Here is a 23,925-nt window from a genome sequence, read left to right as displayed (position 1 = left end):
TTGATAATAAAAATGACTATTTTGTAAATGAGAAGAGTTGGCCTAGCAAGAGTGCACTGGCTGCATATTTGCTGTTAACGATCAGGAGAACCTCCAATTTAGCCTGGTGGACATCCGAGTTGTTCTAATTTCAGTGTAAAGTGAAAGAATCCAGGCTTTTTTTGCATATTTGATCAGATCGCCGAGCAAGCACTGATGTTCACTGTACTATATAGAAACTCTGCTGATATTCATCACAACCTCCCAATTGATCTTTCTTTGACTTCCAGGATGTTCTTCCCTCAACGTTAAGCGAATTCATTCACATCCACTCATTTTGCACAGTATATTATGAGCGATGTGGACTGACCCTACATGAGATTTTATATGTAGCCCCCAAGGCACATACAGCGCATGCTGTGGTCATGTGACTTTTGAAATGTGTTCTGTTGGCTTGATACAGGGGGTGTCTGGAAGTAGAGCATCAAGTCAACATTTCAAGCCCGTGTGGGTTGTAAATTGGGCTTTCACATGACTTGTAAGATTTTGAAGTCAATTTTCCAATCTGTGTGTCAATCTCTTGACCACAGTGATTTTCAACTCGACTTCGGTCCGTGCTTTGGCTAGCTCATTCATTTTGGGTCTCAAGTGTTGCTAAAGTGCCTCCAGCGGAAGAAGAAGTAAGACGAAGAAAACAGCCTCAAGCGTGATGCTCTGCCACCATCTCAACATTGCTGTGCTGCCTCAGGTGATGATGCATCACGTTGAGGCAGAAAAAATCAAATAAAAACACCCTCCCTACCAGTGAATTTAGCAGGATGACAATACTTTGGCCCAAATGAATGTGTTGCATATAGATCTTCACACATCATGTCACACCTTGATCAAAGGCTTCCAAATAGAAACGCCTTTTTCACTCTCGGGCTCATGCACTCACTTGCAGCACATAAAATACAGATTACCAAAACACATCTGTGGTCAAAATCCCACGAGACCTTGGTTATTCCCTTTACAAAAACTCCAACTGGAAATAGGAAGCGTGTGTGTGTGCGTGTGTGTGTGTGCGCTTCCTTCTCCTACTGCCAGACACCATCTGCTCAGCAGGGAGCTTTTCCAAACAATTTCACTGCAAAAAAAAAAAGGAGGTGAATCAGACACATGGACGCACTACAAACAACCAGCTCTGGTGGTTGGTTTCCCAGAACAGCTCCATTCATCACATACCAAAATAAATACAACACTCTTATTAAGTTATTTCACACACACACACACACGCAGTACAGTACATCTGTCATAACACTATTAATAATAAAACATAATGGTATTCGCGCATAGGATTATACACAGTGACTCTTCTAAGCAAATTTTCCCCCATGCAGTTGGAAACAATGGAAATATAATTAAAGTCGTGCCATGACTTCCACCAGCGCACTCCATTGTTTTGTGCTTTCTGCAAAAAAATACCCTGAAACAGGAATGTGAAATATTTTCTGCACCAAGCTTTACCGGTAATTCATGAGGTGGGCTTTCCTATCTCTGCGTTTGAAGTTACAGAGGTGAGCCGCTGCTCCTTTGCATTGAGAGGAGCTGGATGATGTGGCTTGGGGATCTGATTCAGATGCCTGCTGGACGCCTCCCCGGTGAGGTGTTCTGGGCAGGTCCCACCGAGACCCTCGGGATGACCCAGGACACGCTTGAGAGACTAGGTCTCTCGGCTGGCATGGGAATGCCTTGGGATCCCCGGGATGATCTGGACAAAGTGGTATAAGCGATAAAAGATGGATGGATGGATGGATGGATGGATGGATGGATGGATGGATGGATGAATGGATGGTGAGAAAGTGGCATTGTCATTGCCTGGCATACATCTGGTGAGCCACATACGACAGTGACGTCGTCCGACAAGTATTCATTTCAGGCGTAACCTGACTCGTATTATGTAGCTGACATTTCATTAATGTTGAAATATTGTGTAACTATTATAGGTTTTCAGGTTATTAACAGAAGAGGGGAAACAACAGCGGGGAGCGGCGCAGCACAAGAAGACTAATGTGCGTCGCCTGAGTCATCGTAGACACACATAACACACACATAAACACACGCACATTTACACACACATACACATTCTTCTTCCTTGGGCAGCGTTGTGTGAAATGGAGTGTGAAATGAGTGCACTTAACATCCCTGCTGTGGATTATACACATTATCTTACACCGGGGTTCAAGAGCATCTTTGCCTGCGAATGTGCCTCCCAGTTCCATTTGTTTCCACGCGTGTCCATTTAAGTTCCCAACATGCCTCAGTCCGTTTGTTAAACAAGTTTGTTACACACCTGAGTGCAGCCACGCCGCTCACTTTTGCACATTCAGGCTCTGATTTACTAAGATCCCAAGTAAATCACTTCAATGGTTTGTTGGCAACCACTGGCGGAGCTGGGAGCGGGGGGTCTCCAAGGGCACTGGCCCCTTGAAATGTTCTTGGACCCCCAGGGTGCCATGCCAGATAATTGACTTTTGGATATTTTCCAATTCTTCCACATTCCGCATTCTCTCCAGTCATGAATTTATAATAAATAGTGAATCTTTACCAGTATACTTTTTTGGGGTGTTTGTAATTTGCTGGGGGCGGGGGGCCTCCAAGGGCACTGGCTTCTTAAACTGTTCTTGGACTCACGGTGTGCCAGGCCAGATAATTGACTTTTGGATAGTTTCCAATTTTTCTACATTCTCCCCAGTAATGAATTCATAATAAATAATGAATCTTTAACAGTATATATTTTTTGGGGTGTTTGTATTTTATTCTTTATTTTTTTTGCAGGACCTCTGTGATATAATTTGTTTTTGCTTTCAAGCCTGTTTTAAGAACTCAAATGAGGCTTTCAGTATTGTTATATTTTTTTTTATCATGAGCTACAGTGGTTACAACAGCATTTTATGTGGGTTAGGCTTTTGAATGAGTATTTCAGGGTCTGGGTTTCATATTAGGGTTTGAAGACTGGGTTGGCGTTTCAAGGAAGGATTAGGGTGTGAAGCCTGGGTCTGGGTTTTCAGTAGCGTTACGTTGCCTCTTAGTACAGACTACGCTGCAACAATATTGAATGCATTACAGTCTTCCGGTAGACTACTTTGTGAGATGAATGCAAAACAGTATCTGGAATGTCAGTGACATGTGTCACAGTGACGCTGCCGTGATGGAGACGCAATTTATTTTTGCTGCTGTGTGATTGAGCCATGACTGCTAAAAGGTAAGCTCCCGATGGAATGCGGACATATGGTCCTTTTTCAAAAGAGCACCAGTGAGGTACACGGAGTAATAATAACATGGCACTTGTTCACTTCTTTCCACCTCTGAATGTGGGTGCAACTGGATGAGTGGAAGAGATGAGTGAGCACGTTGCATGCACACACACCTTCCATTTCAGAGCAACCTCTATAGCTTCATGTGAATAATAGTCAAATCCTATTATATAACTCATCAAGCGGTACAGTTCACATTATTTCAAATGAGGTACAGATGTGGCTTAAATGATTTCTAAAGGTGGCAAGGAGGCACACACACACGTGCACACACACAAATAGAAACACACAGGTACACACCCTGTGCTGTGGTTTCTTGCTCGGCCAATCAATTGCAGTTGCGACTCCCTGTACGTCAGACAACATTTGGTCATCCATCAACAACACACTCACCAAAATCAGCTCGGGTGTACCAAACAAACATCCGGCTTGGGCGGCTAACAGCACCAGCGACCTGGTCGGCCACGCCTCTACAATCCAACTGAACTCCCGAGCCGAACTCATCCGCAACGTCGATATTGCAATTACGGATCCAATTTGTTTGCACACCTGTTCATTTAGTCACGCTGGATTTATAATTAATGCAAGATGTCAACGAAGGAGGAAGAGGGTGAAATCAAGCTGAGGGAATGAATGTGTGCGTTCCCTGCGGCTTCTCACGCCGCAGCGAATAACAAAGTTGCATTTGCTGCACGCAACCAACTTTAGAAATGATGACTGAAGATAAAGATTTGAGATTGATGCATGCAGGTCAGAGATTGCTGTCTAAATGAGCTCTTTAACGATGAAATATGCATCAGTAACAAATACATAAAAAAGAAAATGTAAATGTGACACCCTTATCATGGCACGGCGACTATCAGCATCCACACACATGCATATTTTCCATTGCTCTAATCCTCGCGTGGGTATCATTAAGAGCGGCATCCCCCAAAATAAAATCTATCAATAAGTGCTATAGCTTCCCTGCATAAAAGGCAAAAACCCAATTTAAGTTGAGCAAATACCCGCAGTATCAAGCGCATCCACCTACAGGCAGCGTACAAAAGCATACGTGCGTGCTTGTTCAGAAAATGACACATGCTCAGGGAGCGAGACGCCTATAGCGCACCGCATGTACTGGATGGAGGTCCACTATACACATGCATAGCTGCTTGCATGCACGGGATGGAGGGCGGTTGGGGTGGTGTGCGAGGACCACGGGTGCTCGCAAGATCCTGCCGGCCTCCGTGAGCATTTTTGTGTGTCCCCCTCCCCTCCCTTCAGGGGGCCTGTGATGCGGAGGCAGGTTGAGCTGCGGGATTAATGAAAAGCTCCATCTTAGTCATGAAAAGAGCATTTTCACAATCTATTTAACACCCTGCATGCCAAAGGCTCGCATTAGACACTGTTGACTTGCAGTCGCCTACAGCGTTGTGTTGTGATGCGTTCACCGCCGCCGATGTGATCGTCAGTGGGAAGGCTGCTCGCCCCCTCCCCACACCAACATCGCCATCATCAACACCCCGCAAAACCCTCCTCTACACATTCTAGCCCACTGAGTCTTCACGCATTTGTCACATTCATGGTCAGAAAAAAAAGTCATTCTCTCTCACTGGTGTGGAGTCTTGACACACAACTGGAAGTCAAAGGGAGTTATTGGCGGAACAAGCATGAATGATGCTGCCCTGGGCTGCAATGTCCTTTTGGGGATGCGAGCCTGCTGGGCACTGTGGCCCCAAAAAGACAGCAATCTGAAGTCTGTGGAGATTGTAGACAAATCGACACTAAGATTTTATCTTGCAACAATGCCAGACTGCAGTGATTCTGGAGAAAAAAGATGGAATACTTTTGAGCTGATTACTCAAGGATTTCAGCATTTCAAGAAGAACTGCAAAATCTTGAATGGGTCATTCAGTGTAAAATATATACCGTAATTTCCGGACTATAAGTCGCGGTTTTTTTCCATAGTTTGGGTGGGGGGGGCGACTTATACTCAGGAGCGACTTATATACATATATATGGGTTTCTTTCCACTTTTTTGGGCATTTTATGGCTGGTGCGACTTATACTCCGGTGCGACTTATAGTCCGGAAATTACGGTACATCTTTTTTCATTATTTGATGTATTATTTATTATGAAATTTTTTGCGCCTCAGCCCTCTTGGAGGTACTTTTGACATTTTTGAGTTATGTTGCTAACATACAAAGAAACAATATCCGCCTCCATCCAGCTTGGCGGCGGTAATAAGGCACTGTGAATCATTAGGCACTACATTGTGTAGGTTGAAGTCAAATGGACCTGAACTCGGAACCACCCAAGCATTTCTCCATAGGACAGAATTAGTGGAGGTAACCGCACAACAACAACAAAACTGAGGGCTCAACCAATGCCAGTACTTGTGGAAACTTCAAGTCATCGTTGTTGTTTTCGTGCCATTCTGATTGGCTGAAGGTAGACGGGTTAATTGATATGGACTGAGCTGAGCTCTTAAGGGCTTTCTGTGTTTCCATCTGGGCGGCCGTGTTGACCTGCAGCGGAAAGCGCCACGGAATGAGTGAGCAATGAGTGCTCCATGTTGTTCCGGCGCTGGTGAATTATTCAACACAAACAGTCGCGATTACGTACTGACTGCACACACCCAAGGGTCACGGAGGGCCAGGTGCATCGGCAACGCAGTGAGGCCGGGGATCACCGGACTGTTCATGAAAGGTATTCCTGGAAACGCAAGCCAACACTTCCTCTTTTGGCTGCGTTGGCTCTTTCTCTCCCCCTGGGCGACTGGCCGGTGACCATCTTGCAGCTCTTACAAGGCTGTTAAAGATTCGGTGGGAGACACCGACACGATCCCTCCGCCGCCACCGCCCACATGGAGCTCGCCCACAAAGCTCTGAATGCAATCACGACTTCTCTGGATGTCAGCATGAATTAGTGTAACCCTCACAGCCGTCCCCCCACCTCCCGAAACACACACACACACACACACACGCACTGCGTCATGACTGAAACCAACCACAAAGGCGTAGTGGGGCAAAACTAACAAACACTCTGGCCATCTCTGCAACGACTGACCTCAGGGAAGACTTTGTACAATGTGGCCAAATTATGCAATTAGTGGTTTCTTAAACAACAGAGGCTAATCAACTAGCCCTAACCCGGACGACTTTCTGCATGAACCAACAAACCAATGAACAAATCAACCAAGCACCTAACCAAGCAACTAACCAAGCAACCAATCAAGCATGCAACCAACCAACCGACCGACCGACCAAATGAAGGTTAGAAGCAACTCAAAGCCTAGCTCTAAAATGTCACTCAAGTTCTTTTTCTGAAGCAGAACACAACATGGACAATACATACCTGAACTCAACCATGAAAGGATGGCGAAATGGCGCATGCTCAGGGTCTTGCACATTGTATTCACAGCTCTATTCAGATGCATCTACAAGGTCTTCCAACAGATTTTTATTGTTGTGGTGTAGTCAAGGGCCCGCACAACAGATGTACATGAGCTGTTGTCCAAAAGATGTACGTAGCGCTGTTATATTGAAACGCAACTGTTTTTCATAAACCGTGCTGCTTTTCGTATGAGCTCCATGCCCTAAAACTCTGTCATGCCACTGTGGCAGTGGGCCTGTCCCAGTCCTGGTCCCCCCCCTTCCCCCGTCAAAGTAAAATGTCAGGATGGAGAACTGGACCTGACAGCTCTCCCCGGAGGAGACTAAGTGGTATCAACCTGTTGCTGGCAACGTGATGATGAACAACTTTCATTAAAAAAAAAGAACAGCGAGGAGCCGGATGTCCTCCGTTTTAACGTCACATAGACAGGAACCCTTGAGGTCCAAACAAGAAGAGAAGCCAAATATGTCACTGCCGTGCCCAGATGAATAATTTACTACGACTCCGATCAGAATCGAAGGCAAAGGTCTCATCGCTGCCGGATACTCTGATAGAACTAACTAACTAACTAACTAACTAACTAACTAACTAACTAACTAACTAACTAACTAACTAACTAACTAACTAACTAACTAACTAACTAACTAACTAACTAACTAACTAACTAACTAACTAGCTCGCTCGCCTGGTCTTCCCCTATGGTTGCCTTGGCAAGAACAACAAAAGCTTATTCTTATTAGGAAGCAACGTCGCTGTGCAACTGTGATACCGCTTTTGTAAGGTCAAATTATAACATAGCACTGCTTTAAAGCGGCGCTTAGCGGTTTTGACAGTTCCAAATGGCAGTCGGAAGCCATTTTGACATTTTAATGTTCGCAACTCAGACGGCGTCATTACATCGCAAACAAGCAAAGAGGCAGGGAAGCCAGAAACAAAAGAATGTTTGAGTCCAAGCATTTGCATTGACATATTGGTTTTTAGGAAACTCAAATTTGGTTTGGCAATCCAAATTTATATGTAGCTTCTTAGGGATTTGGGGAAACATTCTTTTTGTTTAACAGAACCCAAATTGCTAACTTGACAATCGACTGACTGGATGGCAAAACTGATGAACAAACTAACTGACTGATAAATTGACAAACAAACTGGCAGACTAACTAATTGACTAATCAACTATCTGATCAAAGGAGGAATACGCTTACTTCATTTTAGCTGAATTTTGCTGTGGTAATCTTTCCTTTATACTTGGATAAGAGCAAAGACAAAGTCGTCTGCCTGCATCCTTACGTGATCACAAGATTTGGAGATGAAAAAAACAACAGCATTTCCATTGATTAGGGCGAGCAAAGATGCGACATGCTGGCTCCATTAGTGGGCCTTAAATGATGGCATTAGGGACAAGTAAAGGAGCTCGGACTACCTCACAAACACGGCGACACCTAAAAACCATCAGTAAGTCATTAGCAGCCTAATGAGCGAGATCGAACGATGTTTTCCCCGTTGCCGTGATGCTGGCGTGTCGCGACTTTGAAACTTTAGAGCGATGGTGAGACTTGGTGACTTGTTTTCTAGTGGCCGCCGGCTTTAAGTGCAGCGCACGATGACGGCGCACGTTTTCCCTTTTTAGCGTCAGACACTGGTATCGACACTCTCTATGGCAGTGTTCAATTCCATTGATTTTTCTCCCCCCCTTCTGCCTTTGTTCCTCTGCTGGCTTCTTTTAGAAGCCTTGTAACTGCAGAAGTAAAACAAGTGGAGTCCCTGAAATTATCTTATCAGATAGATAGTCAGGAGAGAGGAAATGAACTGAAAAAAACTTCCAGCATCAACTTAAAGACTCGGTTTACTCGGCGCGGTTGATTGTTTGTGAATGAACTGATTTCCGAAGATTAATGACGCTGTTTAGCTTTTACCTGCTGCGCGATAAGAACAAAAAGCACTGCTTTAGCTATAGACTGTTTCTCTAATAGTCTTCGGAATTGGTCAGTGGGGAGTTGTCAGTGAGCTCCATCCCAAAGAAGTGAAAAGAGCACTTATTAGAAATGTATCACAGGAGGCACAATGATGAAGGTGGAAATTTCATCATTCTTTGGTCAACTGGGACAATATAACTTAGGGGAACTTCAGACCTTCACCAAGGCCAAATCCGGAAACCTTGCTGAAGACCCTAATTGCAGACCCTAACTCAGCCTTGAAAACCTCACCCGGTCTTGAAACCTTAATTTAGACCCTTAATCCCAACGTGACCCCCCCAAGCACACAAAGATAAGCAAACATGCCTTTGTCAGTAAACGTATTGTTTTCCCGCAGGATGAAGGAAGGATTTTTGAGGCCGCTCCTCCAGCGGCGTAACGAGAACCCAGTTGCCGGTGCTCAGTGAAGTTTGAAAAGTTCAGCTCTTGATACTGCAGAGACGCCGATACGGCAGAGATGTGACCTCTTTTTGGAATTCAGTACAAACCAACAGCACTTGCGGATCCGCCTGACGGGAAGTGAGGAATTACAATATTGCAGCCCGGGAGCCAAAATGGCAACAATGTTGGGCGCGTTGTTGCATAATGAAGCAACTGAATGGAGGTGTGTTTTCAGGAGATAGCTGTGCACGCATGCACTTTGTGTTCTTGGGTTAAACGTCATTGAGACTTGTCACCCAGATGGGAAAGCATGCCCCTTGTTTTCTACCCTAATCCGGTCTGCAAACCCTAATTTGAAAATCTATTAATTCGAGATGCATCCCAAAGGTATTTGCTAAAAGTCCTATTTTTAGAAAGGCTTCAGTTTTACCTGTGTTTATTAGCAATTCCAGTCAACCCACTTCATCTCCCAATCAGACGTTTCTGATGCCATCCTTGACATCAATCCATCCGCAGCTTTCAGTTGTCGCTCAGGCACTAAAGCGGTCACGAACAATCGTGATGCTTTGCAAGCAGCTCCCTATTTTGCCCAGGTGCCCTACTTTCCAATACTTGGCGGCGGCCTGGAGGCATTCAGTGGGAAAGAACTTCTCTCCAGGGTAGGGGTGGGGGAGGGCGAGGGGCGGGGCGTCTTTGACGGGACAAGAATGCTTTAATCTTGACAGGCAGGCAGGTGGAGCTCAACAGATACAGTAAATCAATGCGAGCGTCTGAGAGGTAGTGGCCTCTCGTATCGACCGGCGAGCTCCCCCAACAACATCCTCGCTTGCGGCTCGCAGCTCTCATGTATGCTGACAACATTACAGACGGGGAACATAATCAACAGTTAATGGTGGCCGCCCACTCCCAGGCGACAGTTGGAACTCAAACCTTGGCTACTAATAAATTTGAAACCCTAACCTTTGTCTGAAAACGGATCTCTGGGTTACAGCGTCTCATGCTTGCTTCTAAAGCAAATTTGTTTCATGAAGCAAAATATTTTGAACGCCCAGTCCCCGACCCTTTTGTATGTGTGTGGGTTGGTTTTGGTTCTTGTAAATCACAACAAATGGTTCACTATTTGGAACCCTAACTCTGCCTAGAAACATGAATTTGAAAGACTAACCTTTATTTTCTTCTGTCAAGATAGGAAGATGCGAAGCGTTGAATCCGATGGACGGGCGGGAAGTTAAGCGATTTCTAATATGCTTCCCTAGTGTCCTGATGTATTCCCTGCAAGGCCTCTTCCATCCAGGAGAAGAAAGGCTCCTTCTCACATTTCATTCCATTTATCTCCTGGTCTGCAATCGTAGTCCTCCATTAGGTCTGCATGGAAAAGTATTCCGTGCCAGGAAACAAAACAAAACAAAACAATAATGATGAGGGACGTTTCTCCTCATGGCCCAGACTCACAAATGGAAATCTGTACATAATTTGGAAACCATGTAAAAACAACAATAAACAAACAAATATCCACACATGCTTTAAGAAGAAGTCATGTCAAAAATGTAGTATTCCTTGTTTTATGTTCACCCATTGTGCCCATGCTACAGTATTCTGAAAAATATTATGCTTGTGGAACATAAATAATGCAGAAAAATCCCCCTCTTTTTTGTCTATCTCGGGGGGCGGCCATTTTGGCTCGTAGCGATACATGCTGTCGCCTGAAAACAACATCAGTGCCTAAGGGCTCAAGTAACGACTTCACGGCTCACTTGCTTTCTGGGTTTGGTCAGGTGACGCTCACAATCTGCGCCCTTCGGCACTGTGATGTCATTTTCAGTCACCAGCATGTGTCAGTACAAAGCAAAATGGCCGCCCACGAAGAAACGCCCTACTTTTGAAAGCCTTATCATGATTTGTAAGCAGCTCTCGAAACCCTACCTCTTTTTTGAAGCCCTCACGCATCTTGAAACCTTAATTTGCACTTTTAAACCACAATCCTAGTTTGAAAGAATTTGCAGCCCAAACCTTTGCGATAATCAATCATTTGAAGCTCGAAACATTGTATGAAACCCTACCCTTGGCTTGAAACCCTAATTTTAAATCCCAAACATCGCTTCAAACATCATTCCAATATAATCAGAGACATTCTTGTTGGTGCAGTAGTCGAGTAAAACGCGCGTTTGATCTAATATGATGTAGGAAGCTGTTTTTATCGTCATGTGATGAAAGTGTGTGTGTATGCGTCTGCATGTTTCCTCCCCTCTAACCGTGTTTGCTGTGACAGCTGTGGCATGTTGTCACGGCTGCGTACTGGAAATGGCCGAACGCATGTATGGAAGCAGGCGGGCATGCGGCACTTAGCTGCTGCAAGGTTTGGCAGAGGCGGAACAGCCTTAAGAAATTTTTCGGCGCATCAGAAGGCCCCAAGTTGAGTGTTTGTTGTCTTTCTGCATCACACAGAAGGAGAAGACGGCGTGTGGAACAGCTGGCAATGGGGGCTGTCATGATGACTTTATGCAGGCCTACTGGTCGTGGGCGAGCTTCATCTAAATTATGCAAATACGACAGAAGCAAATGTGGAATCAGGGAATATCATTTGTTTTTTGTCTGCCATGTGGCACCCTAATTTCAAGCTTGGAATCTCAACCCAAACTTGAAACCCCAACCCTGACCTAATTAGAAAAACTAACCCTGTCTTGAAACCTAGCTAGAACCTGAAATCCATATTTTGAAACTTTATTGCTTGTTTAAAACACTAATCCTTCAAAAAAAAAAAAAAAAAAAAGCAATAGTTTGAAATGTTAATTTGCAACCCCGCCTCAGGTTTGGAACCTTAATTTTGAAACCCTAACCCTGGTTTGAGACTTTTTGTCCGACTATGTGAAAATCATTGACAAATTGCATTGTTGTGGTCATTGCTGCAGCCTGTGTACATATTTCAAATGTAATCCATCCAAACTGTCCATGCAGTTCAAACATGGTGGCAGCCTCACTCGCCCCTCCACTCGACCACCCACAGCCACCTTCTCATCATTCATGTGCGCAAGTGCACTCCCCATTCATTTTCCTCAGGCAGCCGTCCTCCTCCCACCTATTGATCTGCCGCGCAGCGTCAACATACTCGAGTGTCAATTAGACGGGCCCTCCTGCCCATCTGTCGCGGGAGTGCAACTCGGGCAAAAAAAAACACGACAAAAGTTTCCCTATGACAGATGCTCACGTCTCACAGGCTGGGAGCCGATGCCATGTGATCTAAATATGATTCATATTCATAGGCTGAAAACTACAGAGGCCTCTATGGGGGTTTGAAACCATAACCCTAGTTCCAGACCCCGGCCCTTGCTTGAGACCCTAATCCTAGTTTGACAATCTACTTTAAACCCCTAAACCAGTTTTGAAATCCTAACCCTACTTTGAAACCTTAACCAGAGTTAGAAACCCTAATCCTACTTTGAGACCCAATCTTGAAACCCTAACTATACCTTGAATTGCCTGAGTTGGTGTGTAAAAACCCAACTACTAAGTGCGAGGCACGACATGCCGCCATGAATGGTATATCATTATTTTAGGATGCAAACAACCCTCATTAAAATGCCTTGCAGGAAGGCCTCTTGTCTGTCAACAAGTTGTTAAATGCAAATTCCAAAATTAATATTCAGTTGAGTTGTACAAAAGAGAGCGGTGCTACCTCTGCATTCACCGGGGATTGTGTTCTTGTTTGTCCGAGGTAAAATCATCTTGACCCTTCTTTGAAACTGTGAATGGAAAGCATCATTTGAAACATTAACTTGAAACCAACTCCATTCTTTGTCAAAATGTCAAGCTAAGCTTTTAAAACAAAACCTTTCAAGCACTAACCCGTCTTTCAAATCCTACTTTAAAAGACCAATCGTACTTTGAAACCCCTAAAACCTATTGACAACAAGGCCAAAAAAAATTCTGTTGCGAAAATGATACTTGGCTCTCTTGGAGGATTTCCCACTCGAGACATTGAATGGTGACCTTGAAGGTTTCATGTGTTGGTCTTATCTTCCCCCCGCCAGTCAGTCGTTTATCTCCTGCTGGAGCACAAATGTTCTCCAGACCTCCTTGAAGCGTCGACTCTCAGCGCCGCCACATCGCTTCTATATCAAAAAGCAAATGACGCCACTCTGTGACAGGTGTGTGGGCAAGGCGCAAACCATATAAGTGCCTCATGCTGTGCCTTGGTGTGCCCCTTAAAAAAGAAGATGACTTTGTGAGAAAATATCAGAGTGGAGGATATTTTAGATGTATTACTGCAAGTTGTCAGTTTTTTTGTGTTCCACAGTAAAGTTGTCAGTTCGTACGTTTCTGCAATGACACGTGATTATTTGCCTAGAGCTTTTAAATTTTCTTGAAAGAAAAAAAAAACCCTAGATTGAATGAAAGCTGTTCTCTTGATATCACTCTTCAGGGAAGCTATCACTAACACTTTCAAACCGGTAAGCACTTGCCATGCATCTAAAGCACATTCTTACAAAGCTTATAGACAGACGCGACAAAGGCGGTGATGATAAGGGACATGATGGAGTGCACGGGGAGAATGATTTTAACTTGTCAAGCACTTTGAGTTACAATTTTGTATGAAGAGTGCTGTATGAATAAAGTTTTGATTGATGGATTGATCATTTGGAGCGTCAAACTTATCCTTTTAAACTCCTACAACATTGCGCACATTTCAAATGATCTTTGAAATTAATTCTTTTACTAGAGGGATCCCAGCGTACTAATTCATGCGTGCCACGACCAACACAACTTTCTGCGAGGAGCTTTGATTAAAATGGCTCAGACGGGTGGTGGTCGTCGGTGCTGTGATTTATTCTGATTTATTTATTTTACGCAGAATTAAAATACGCCCTGGCTAAGTCGCAACCGCATCGACAACAACAACAAAAGCCTGAGGCGTGATCTTCCCAGGTATTAAATCTCCTTTAAGGGCTATGAACATGTTGACGTGGGAAATTTGCAACGTTGCAGAAGAGTTACTTTGTGGACACTTTCTTGGCAGCAAGACCTCACGCAGTCGATAGGGAGAGATGCTAGCATGCCAGAAGGTACATTTACACAACCATAAAAAAAAACAAAAACACAATTTGTGAAAAATGTCAGGTTTAGTTTTTTCGTTTGTTATCATTAGTTAATTATTTTTAATTTTCTTTTTTTTTTCCAGTAAATCTGGGGTCTTTGGCAAATTTGACATAGAGAGAGGAAAGATGGGCAAATTTGTCTCCATCGACTGTATGTGTGTGTTTGTAAAAATTGTAGTGGACTTTTCACCTCCCATCCAAAAGTCTTCTTCTTCATCCACTTGTCTACACAGCCGGTGGCAGTGAAAGGGCACATGGAGTAAATCACCTGTGAAAAATGACTTGTCCTCACTCGGCGATGAGATAGCCGGGTGTATCCACAGGACCTTGTCACTTCCCATGTGCTCTCAATGAATCTCAGCCGCTTGCCGATCCAAGCCTTAACCCGTTCGCCGCAGCAAAACAAGGGCCTGAGCATTGACTTTGTGCAGGGAGATTGCTTCCTTCAGAGCCCATTATGGCTTTAGCTGATAAGTGCTTACAACACAGCTCCCGTTTCGATAGTTGAGTGTCTGCAATTTAATGACGAGAGCAAATGTGTGTGTGTGTGTATTTGCCATGTTCTTAAAATTGTAAAAAGATGAGGCTATGCTTCTGACGCATCTCACTGACAATGCCATGTTCAATGCTTTTGCTTCAATTTTTCATACAGCCACATCAATTCATTTCCCTCGAAGTTCACTCATGCTTTCATTAAGTCCCAATGTTTTATCATGGGTACAAAACAGCTCTTTCTAATTGCACTGAAAGCCAATGAGCAAACTCGCATAAGAGCTGCTGTAGGTTACAGCTCACGCCCAAACTCTCACACAGAGACTGGCTGACATCACATGCTACCTTATCAGGGTGTGCCTCTTGAAGGCTCATACTACTCTATGCTTACTCTACTAAGGACCCATGACCCTGAGTAGTAAAACACAATCTAAAAGAAACAAAATACAAAATAATGACAATGACAAATAACACAAAAGATACCAAGATTTTCCCAGTGTTCAATGTCCAACATACTGTAGACATTCTGTAGATAAAAGAAGCATATTTTTTATGTTTGTGTTCAATGCATACGGGAAGGGTACAACTATTTCAAAAAAAAAAAAAAAAAAAAAAGTTTATACTTTGTGTATTTCACACATTTTCACCGTCAGCCTGTGGGTCTTGACTGGCCGGTGAACGGGTTCATTGCATCTGACTACTAAAGTAACATGAATCGTATTGTCTTCTCCAATGAACCTAATCATCTTTGTGCGGGATTTTCAAAAGCATAAAGAACAGACGCCAAGTCAGGGGTCACGTATCAGTTCAGAAAAGCTGCCCACAGGCTTCTCACAAACAACAACGCTTTGTTAACACGCTGCTGTGTTCATGATTACTCAGAACCAAGAGTCTTCTTGTTTAATGCAGCAAGTCTATTAAATCGGACAATTCCCTTTCAATATTAAAGTCCCTTTTCATTGCTAATAGCGCCATTTCCATTTCCGACTGTTTGCTTTTCCCCGCGAGGCCTCCACGCACACGCTGTACGTGCTTCTGAGACCTACGGGTGACTTCCATTATAAATGTAGTAATTGATTATGCCAGCCGTAGTGCGCGGACATACCAAGGTAATGTTAAAATGGTCCATTTGGCACGATGAGAGATTACGCCAACGTTCGACCCACTTTTACAGCTTTAATGATTTCCTATGTAGTAGATGCATGCAACATCGAGCGGCAGTCACTAGTAGTATCGTTTGGCACTACTAGTGACTACTTTTTTTTTTTATTCACGGCAGGACTATGTCCCCATCCCACCCAAAAATCTAATGAAATACATTTGCCAGTCTTTGGACTGTCCATAAAATGCGAGTGTCCATAATGAGCACAGGCAATACATTTAGAAAACATGAATGTTTTTTTTTTTGCTGTGCACACTTTTGACAAGGCTGACAGGTGAAAAGCAAGTACGTGGGATGTGACCAGAAACCTTGAGCGAAAGCGTGACAGCTCAGTCCCAATTCAAAAAACGCCATTGCCTGTAATACCACGGATACAAGGTTACATCTAAAAAAAAAAAGTATTGCAAAGCCAACACAAATCCCTTTGCTTTGTTTTCTTTTCCCTGCCTGACCTCACCACTTCTTTCTTTCTTTTCATCTTGTAGGAATTCAGTGTGGACCCAAGCAGGCTCACGGGGTTTGCCACATAACCGATCCCTGCCCAGGGGTCAGTGAAGATTAAAACTGGCTATTGCAGCAGACGCCGTAGAGATTCCGGAGAGTAGACGAGGGAGTTGAAGGAGGTTATTTTCCACCGTTTGTTCTTCCCAATGTCCAGAGCAGGATCTCCATAGACGAGTCCATTTGGACGAATGAGCGAGGGAGTGGAGTGGACGTGAGGAGAGCAGGATTACAGCTCTGCAAAAGAGCCAGACTCATATTGGACATTAAGTGACTGCGTGAGAGAAGACATGAGAGGAAGCCTTTCTTGTGCCAGCTGCTTGGAGAGCAATTAACCCTCTGGCCAGCGCGAGCGACTACCTGGCTTCCATTTCCTTGATTGCGGCAGTTTGCTCGTACCAACTACGGTCATGTTTCACCCACCGCCTTGCGGACCGGACCGGACCGGCTGCCAGCGACACGGCGTGGTTCTACTCCTGCTGCTCCTCGACAGCTCTTTCAAGGCGGCGCAGGCCGCGAAACCCAAAGGCCCCGGTCACACCCACTTGAACTCCATCCGCATCGACGGGGATATCTCCTTAGGTGGGCTCTTCCCGGTCCATGCCAGGGGTCACGACGGCAAGCCATGCGGGGAGCTGAAGAAGGAGAAGGGGATTCATCGGCTGGAGGCCATGCTCTTTGCCTTGGACCGCATCAACAACGATAACAACCTGCTGCCAAACATTACGTTGGGCGCCCGGATCCTGGACACCTGCTCCAGGGACACGCACGCCTTAGAGCAATCGCTCACCTTCGTGCAGGCACTAATCGAGAAGGACGGGGCGGATGTCAAGTGTCTGGGTGGCGGGGCGCCTATCATCACCAAACCAGAGAGGGTGGTGGGCGTCATCGGCGCGTCGTCCAGCTCTGTCTCCATCATGGTGGCAAATATACTGAGGCTCTTCAAGGTAAGGATGGATGCCAGTACACCTGCTAGTGTTTTTGGCAGTGTTGCTATGTTGTTGTGGGCGGAAAATGACTCGTAAGGCCGTGAATGACGTTGAATGACTTTGGTTGATGTGGGTAGTTTTGATACGATCTACAGATAAATTAAGTTTTGATCGTGATCTGGATCCCATATAAAAAAAAATAGGCGAATAGGTGAGCTGAATTTGGCCTTCTCTAAATTTCGAGTGCACAACTCCTTCATGTTTCGGGATGTTTTCCACAACTTGCTGTTCTCTAACAAGGAGTTACACTCCAAAATTCAAAACAGGTGTTTGATCTATTTACAGTGGCATCTACTAAGCCTCTCTGTGAGTCTTCCAGTGTCTGTTTCAGCTGATGACACTTTCAAAGCTACGTGGCCACTTCCCTCTGAGAACATCCAGTTTGAAGCAACTTTGTCAACACAGAATTTGGTTTCAGATTTCATTGAACAAAGACACACAGTGCCTCTCAAGTTTTGACGATGATGTAGCTTCGGTAGAAAGCAAACACGTATTTATTCATTTTCAAAATACAATTGGAACGTTCTTAGAATTGAGAATTCTGGCGTTGATCTCGCTCATATTGTTTCTCTTTTGACTCCTCTCAGTGTCCATTCTTGGCACACTTGTCCTGCAGTGTTTGCACTTGTGCATTCTAGCAACCCCTTGATTGATTCTTTTATTTATGTTTGCTCTTGATGCAAAGAAAACACAGGAAAAAAACAAGAGAAACACTAACCGGCTATGTGCTGCAACACAGTGGACACATTCATAACTTTAGAAGGCCAAAGTGACTGTGGGATATCTTGGTAAATCTTATCACTGACTTTGCCCAAAAGGAGTTGCTTGCTAATCAGTGAGAGGTATTGCCTGTCACAGTAGCCAAGCGCTTAATATGTTACTGCTGGGTTTCATTGCCACCCGTTTCGATGTGCTCATGCAATAGAAAAACATGGGATGGAGGCACTTCTGATATTTCTTTTGTTCCTTAAAAACAAGCTGCCATATACATTAAGCAGGATTCTGTATAAAAAGGTAGATCACTTGTAATGTCGGCAAGTGGTATGAGCAGTTATGAAAATGAAACTGTAGCTATTGTGAAACATTTAAGGTACTCCGTGTTCCAGAAGAAGCTTTGCTGCAGTTGGCGTAGAATTTCTTGACTTAGTGAAAGGTCAAAGGAAATTTCCAGTCTGTAGTACATAGGAATTCTGAGGTCGTATCAGAATAACAGATTACAGTTATCTTCTGGAAACAGAGCAATGGACTTGCATTTTTGTATGATTGTCAGCAAGCGAGTTGCCTGATGTATTTATTCAGATTTTCATCAGTGAACATTTGGTATGGTACAGCAGTGAGAGACAGGTTATGTAACAACCTCGCATTGAAGCCACACATCTGGCTAACAGACGGACGCAATATATTAAACTTGCCTAACACAGTGTGTTGATATTGCAATTTTCTAAAAATGCATTTATTTTATCTGATCGAATGTTTCTTTTTTTGTAGAATGTAGCCATTTCATTTTTTTTTTTAGCATATCATTACGTCCCTAGCTACAATTAATCATGAGCAGCCAAGTTTGCATTTTTATAGGCCTCTTTGTTGCTTGTAATTATACGACATGTCAAAGTAATGACTGCGATAATTGAAACAAAAGTTTTTTTTCTCCTCAGACTTCAAAAGCAAGTGTCAGCAAGTGCCATCGTTTTTGTTGTCTTCTAGCGTTACTCTCGTCAAGACAAATGATAAAACGTCGCCTTTATATGGCAAGAGTTGACTCTACGAGGGGTTTTTCTTTCTTTTCATTTAGCCTTCTTTTATGACAAATAAGATGCTGATTTAATTATTGTCTCATTGTTCGGGTTCATGAGGCTTGTGAGTGGCATGCTGCATACGTGAAATAAAACATGCATACATGATTGGTAGTTAGTGGTACAAATACTTGGTTACTGTAAAAGCCATGTTACTTTTTTCAGTCTCTGTATTTCTACTTATGTATAGAGTGCGAGTACTTTTGTCACCTCTGGATATGCTAAATCCAAATATCGGCAATCCTGCCATGGACTGGTGGCTTGTTTGCACTCATCGAACGTGCAAAAAAAAGTCCCACATTTCCCAAAAGTCAACTTAGACGTTGGTCAAACCAATCATCACTTTTTAATCCCCCCCTCACCCATAAACTCTCGCTGAGGGAAATCATAGCAAGTATGCTGATTGCTCAATAAAATTGGCTGAATGATCATGAGGTGCAGCACAAGCCGGCGAGTTTTTATGACCACAACAAGCTCAGCATGTACCAAACCACTGGCAAGTTTCATTTGATGATATATATCCTTTCATTAACTCAACTTCATTCATTTTGAATTTATTTTATTAACTTAACTAACTGAATTAACTTTAATGCGAATCTTAGACTTAGGGGTCTTTTTTCATGCCCTTCTAGCTCATCATTTTGGCAGGAGTCTAAAAAAGTAGCATCTAAACTGTTATATCATCATTGGGGTATTTCGACATGGGCATGTCAGACATGTTACTAAGACACTAAAGTCCTGCTTTTAATCGTGGAAGAAAAAAACAAGTGCAACACATGGTCTTCAACAGTACATGCAGATGATGATAAATACTCCTTTGACTCCATCCTGCTGCTTTGTGCGCCCTCTCCCTTTTTTGTGCGTCATTTTCAGCGCCTGAATAACATCACACTCTCTACGTGTTCATACAGGTAATGAGCATCTTCCATTCCACTCGCTCACTCACTCGTGAAAGCACGGCACTCATTCTCTCCTCATTAATGCGCGTTAACGGCGGCCTTGCATATTTATTTGGTATTTCTCTGATCTCGACCGTCTCCTTCTACTTAGTATTGCGGACATTAGCATTCCTCTCTACTTTGTATGTTTTCATATTTTGGGTCTACGGCGCTGCGCTCGGATGTAGGGTCAGAGGAATGTTGTGTTATTTCCATGGGTTTATGTACCTTCCGCTTATCAGAAACAGCAAGTGGAGCAAAATCCACTGTTGCTATGCTTGCTTTTTGGCTATGACATGATAGTGTATCAGACTGTGCGGCAGACTAACTCCCTCATGGGCAGAGAAACTCGGCGTGGAGGTAGTTGCAGAGTAAACAAGATGACAACTGCGACATCATAATCTGTAAAATGGAGAATGACTTCTCACAGACATTTTTTTTTCAGAATTAAGCAAACAAAACATTTTCTTGATAATAATTTCACATTTTAAGGATGCGCAGACACAAACTATTTTTCATACAAAAACTTTAAACTGTTAGATCTGCTAATCTGCTCATCAAACAAAATTCATTGCAGCTCTGCTTAACCCTCACTTTGATGTGATACATGTGGGGAATGTAGGAGCCTATGCACGTTATGGTTTCAGACCTGAAAGTGGCTGTGGCTCATCAAGTCATATCTAGATGACATGGGAGCGCTATGGCCTAGTGGTAGAGTGTCCGCCCTGAGACTGGAAGGTTGTGGGTTCAAACCCCGGCCGGGTCATACCAAAGACTATAAAAATGGGACCCATTGCCTCCCTGCTTGGCACTCAGCATTAAGGGTTGGAATTGGGGGGTTAGATCACCAACTGATTCCCGAGCGCGGCACCGCTGCTGCTCACTGCTCCCCTCTCCCCCAGGGGATGGATTAAAATCACACGGGGATGGGTTAAATGCAGAGGACAAATTTCACCACACCCAGGTGTGTGTGTGACGATCATTGGGACTTTAATCTCTATGTCATTAAGCCCCACTATGACAGAACAGTGGCAGAAAGGCCATTTTCAGAAATAAAATAAAATAAATACATCAACGTAAGAGCCACTTGGTTGTTTGATTTTACACTTGAGGCTTGGTCGGGCACTCAGCGGTTTGTATACAGGCACTTAAAAAGTCCGTTTTTACAAAATATGTCCTATTTAATACCAGCAAGCAGTACGGCTGGCTTCAGTTGAGTGGTCAACACAGAATTAGAGAGCAAGTATGACAGAAGGAATGGGAGAAGCAGAGAAAGAGGGAGCGGAAGGGAGGCGGCGAGTGAGAATGCGAGAAAGAGAACAAGAGGGAGAGAGAGAGAGAACAGTGTGAATATGATGTAAAGCAGGTTTGTCACCCGTATGGATTAAGCAGTAAAGCCTTAATGGTGAGTGCAATGTGGTCATTTAGGTCAGGTCACAAGTTATGACATTCCTGGGACACACACAGACGCGTGCGAATATTCGAGTTGCTTGCTTCTGCCGGACTTCCCAATGGCCCGCAAGGAGCTCACTCATCAAATTCCGACACCATTTGCCACATGAGCTCTCATGCAAAGACAAGAAGTGTGGAGACTTAAACGTGTGCGCTTAAAACGGCAGGACACCAAATGTGCCAGAGCACACCGACGAGACCCGCCGGACACGGTCCGTGTGCCGGGCAAGCGCTCCCCTGCCAACAATTTTGCACGGCATGCCTCTTAAAGGCAGCAGTGTCAGCAGCCAGGCACCGCAGGTTCACGGACCGGTATTTGAGCAACGACACGACCCCGCTGGGCCAACGGTGAGTCCGGCTTTTGTTTTTAACAATGCTCCTAAAGTAGCTTCTACCTGCAGGAGTGCAGGAGAGCACTGTGTGTATGTGGCACTTGAAAACATCATCAAAGACCCACCAAATATTCCCAGCCACTCTTTGACAGCTTCATCGAATGATCCAATTTACGATAAATTAGCGAACCTTAATCTGCTCAATCGGTCCTGTGCATTCATCAAAACTCAACGAAGCTCTGCTTACCATGATGGTTTCTGAAGCCATGCAGGATGCAGATGATTCTGGATGATTGGCTTTCAGTTGTGCGGCCATGGCTCGAAAAGGGCTCTGGATCCTTGCTCTCTGCAGAGAAAATTGGCACAATATGTGAGGAGTTATTCTTTCAGTTTGACCCATTTTGATGTAACGGTCAGGCACATGTGCAAAACAGCTGGCCATACAGTCAAACTTTCATTGCTTTGCCTAGGTAGAACATTTTGATTTTCAGTGAATAACAGACTCAAAAGAAAAACCTGGCAAACTGCAAATTTGCGAGTGTTCACTGTCTTTGTGCTATTTTTCCGCCATATCTGTGGCCCTAATACTCCTTGGCCGTCTTGAAATAGCAGACAAGGCACCCCGAGGCCTCAGTGAAATAAGAGCAATTGAGAGGAAGAAGCGTTGAAGAAACGCATTTAGCACGCAAGAGCACGCAAGCGTTCCACATCCCGCTCTTTTTTTCCCCTCTCGCCGTCGACGTTCACAATGGAGACGATGATGACGCGGCCCCGCGGAGCTTTTGTTCATGCTCGTCACCTACCCGTTTTGTCCACATTGAAAACCTCTGAGGTGTACCAAAAAGAGTTGTGACATTTTTCTGGTCTCCCCATCAACAGCGTCTCGAGGCACAAAGGTCAGCAAAGGTCATTAAAAAAAAGACAATAATTCGGATTCTTTTTCTTCCTTCCTTCTTTCCATTCTGATTTGAACTCCAACAAAAGTGACTGCGCTCGGACGCCTGTGAAGAGACCAACAAGGATTCATTTAATCATGTGCGACTTCTCACAAGTGTGGCGTGCAGACGATATGCCTCAACATGCTTTGTTTGTTTGTACCACCTCTGGCGTTGATCAGGTCACACGTGAAGACTCAGGCAGAAGGAGTGCTAAATGCCGCAACTCTGTAGGAACAAAGAAAAGGGAACAAAAGAGGGCAGATGAAGCGCAACAAAGTTCATCCCGCACCTCAAGCGCAGCCTGAAAAGTCTTACCGACGTCTTCTCACGCCAACGCAGAGTGAAGCAGCAATGTGGGACTTCAAGTGTGTCATTATTCAACAAGGGGCTCATGTCATTCTTATGTGAGGCCTTACATTTAATAGTAGACATACTCCTTGGAGCCCCGAAGGGATTCGATTTTTTTTTATTGTATAGCAGACCCACACTATGCCCGAGGTCATAATGATGTATTAATATGTATATGCATACATTTATACACAGACTGCATATAAAGGCAGAAATGAATACTGTTCAGAGAACATATTGTGATATTACAGGGGAAAAAACAATTTCAAGATATTAAAGTGACAATAAAATCTTAATTTTACAAAGACATTTTAAGAGAAGAAAAAAAACAAATAATTGAAAGAGGCTGTAATGATATTCAATGTTAAAACAGCTATTTCAATTTTGAATGTGTCATTTTAGTTGCTGCAGCCTGTTGAAATATTTGTATTTTTTTCGCACTAATTGTGCTGACTTACTTGACTTGTGCAAGGAAGGGCCATTCCTGTTCTTAATTGCACTTGCAACAGCTTGTTACGTGATTAAGGGCAAATTATTTTTCAATGTAAACAACGATAAGACGATTTCATTAGCCTTGAATAAAATTAATGACTCTTTAAAGGTTACACAATAAAAAAACAACTCAATATAAATATAATCTTTGATGCACATTTTTCCTTTCAGGATGTTGGCAAAAAGGATTTAAGCGTATTATTATTATTATCATCGATTCATTATTCTGCTTGTGTTATTTTGTTGGCAGATGAGTGTGTTGATTCACGCATTGGTGACCCATTTGTGTGAAAAAGATACATTGTGACAACACCCCAGGCCATGGGACAGACACTCTGTGCAAACAACTGAAAGAACATGTGACACATATATACATATGGCCTTGAG

The 23,925-nt window shown here is 43.8% G+C and overlaps 1 protein-coding gene across 2 annotated transcripts in view; it reads left to right on the top strand.

The window, feature by feature from the left end:
- LOC119122841 (metabotropic glutamate receptor 4-like) overlaps positions 1 to 23,925 on the top strand; it is a 91,565-nt gene that overhangs the window by 1,346 nt on the left and 66,294 nt on the right. Inside the window, exons 1-2 of one of the 2 annotated variants that reach the window (XM_037251445.1) lie at positions 14,234 to 14,252; positions 16,241 to 17,203. In XM_037251445.1, coding sequence (XP_037107340.1) covers positions 16,667 to 17,203 — 537 coding nt within the window. In that variant the 5' untranslated portion in view covers positions 14,234 to 14,252; positions 16,241 to 16,666. Of the gene's footprint in view, positions 1 to 14,233; positions 14,253 to 16,240; positions 17,204 to 23,925 lie in introns of those variants that run through there. The other variant, XM_037251444.1, reaches the window with a different exon arrangement.

This window comes from Syngnathus acus, chromosome 5, assembly GCF_901709675.1.
Source record: "Syngnathus acus chromosome 5, fSynAcu1.2, whole genome shotgun sequence".
In the NCBI taxonomy this organism is placed as follows: domain Eukaryota; kingdom Metazoa; phylum Chordata; class Actinopteri; order Syngnathiformes; family Syngnathidae; genus Syngnathus; species Syngnathus acus.
This window is presented reverse-complemented; position numbering and strand designations above follow the sequence as displayed.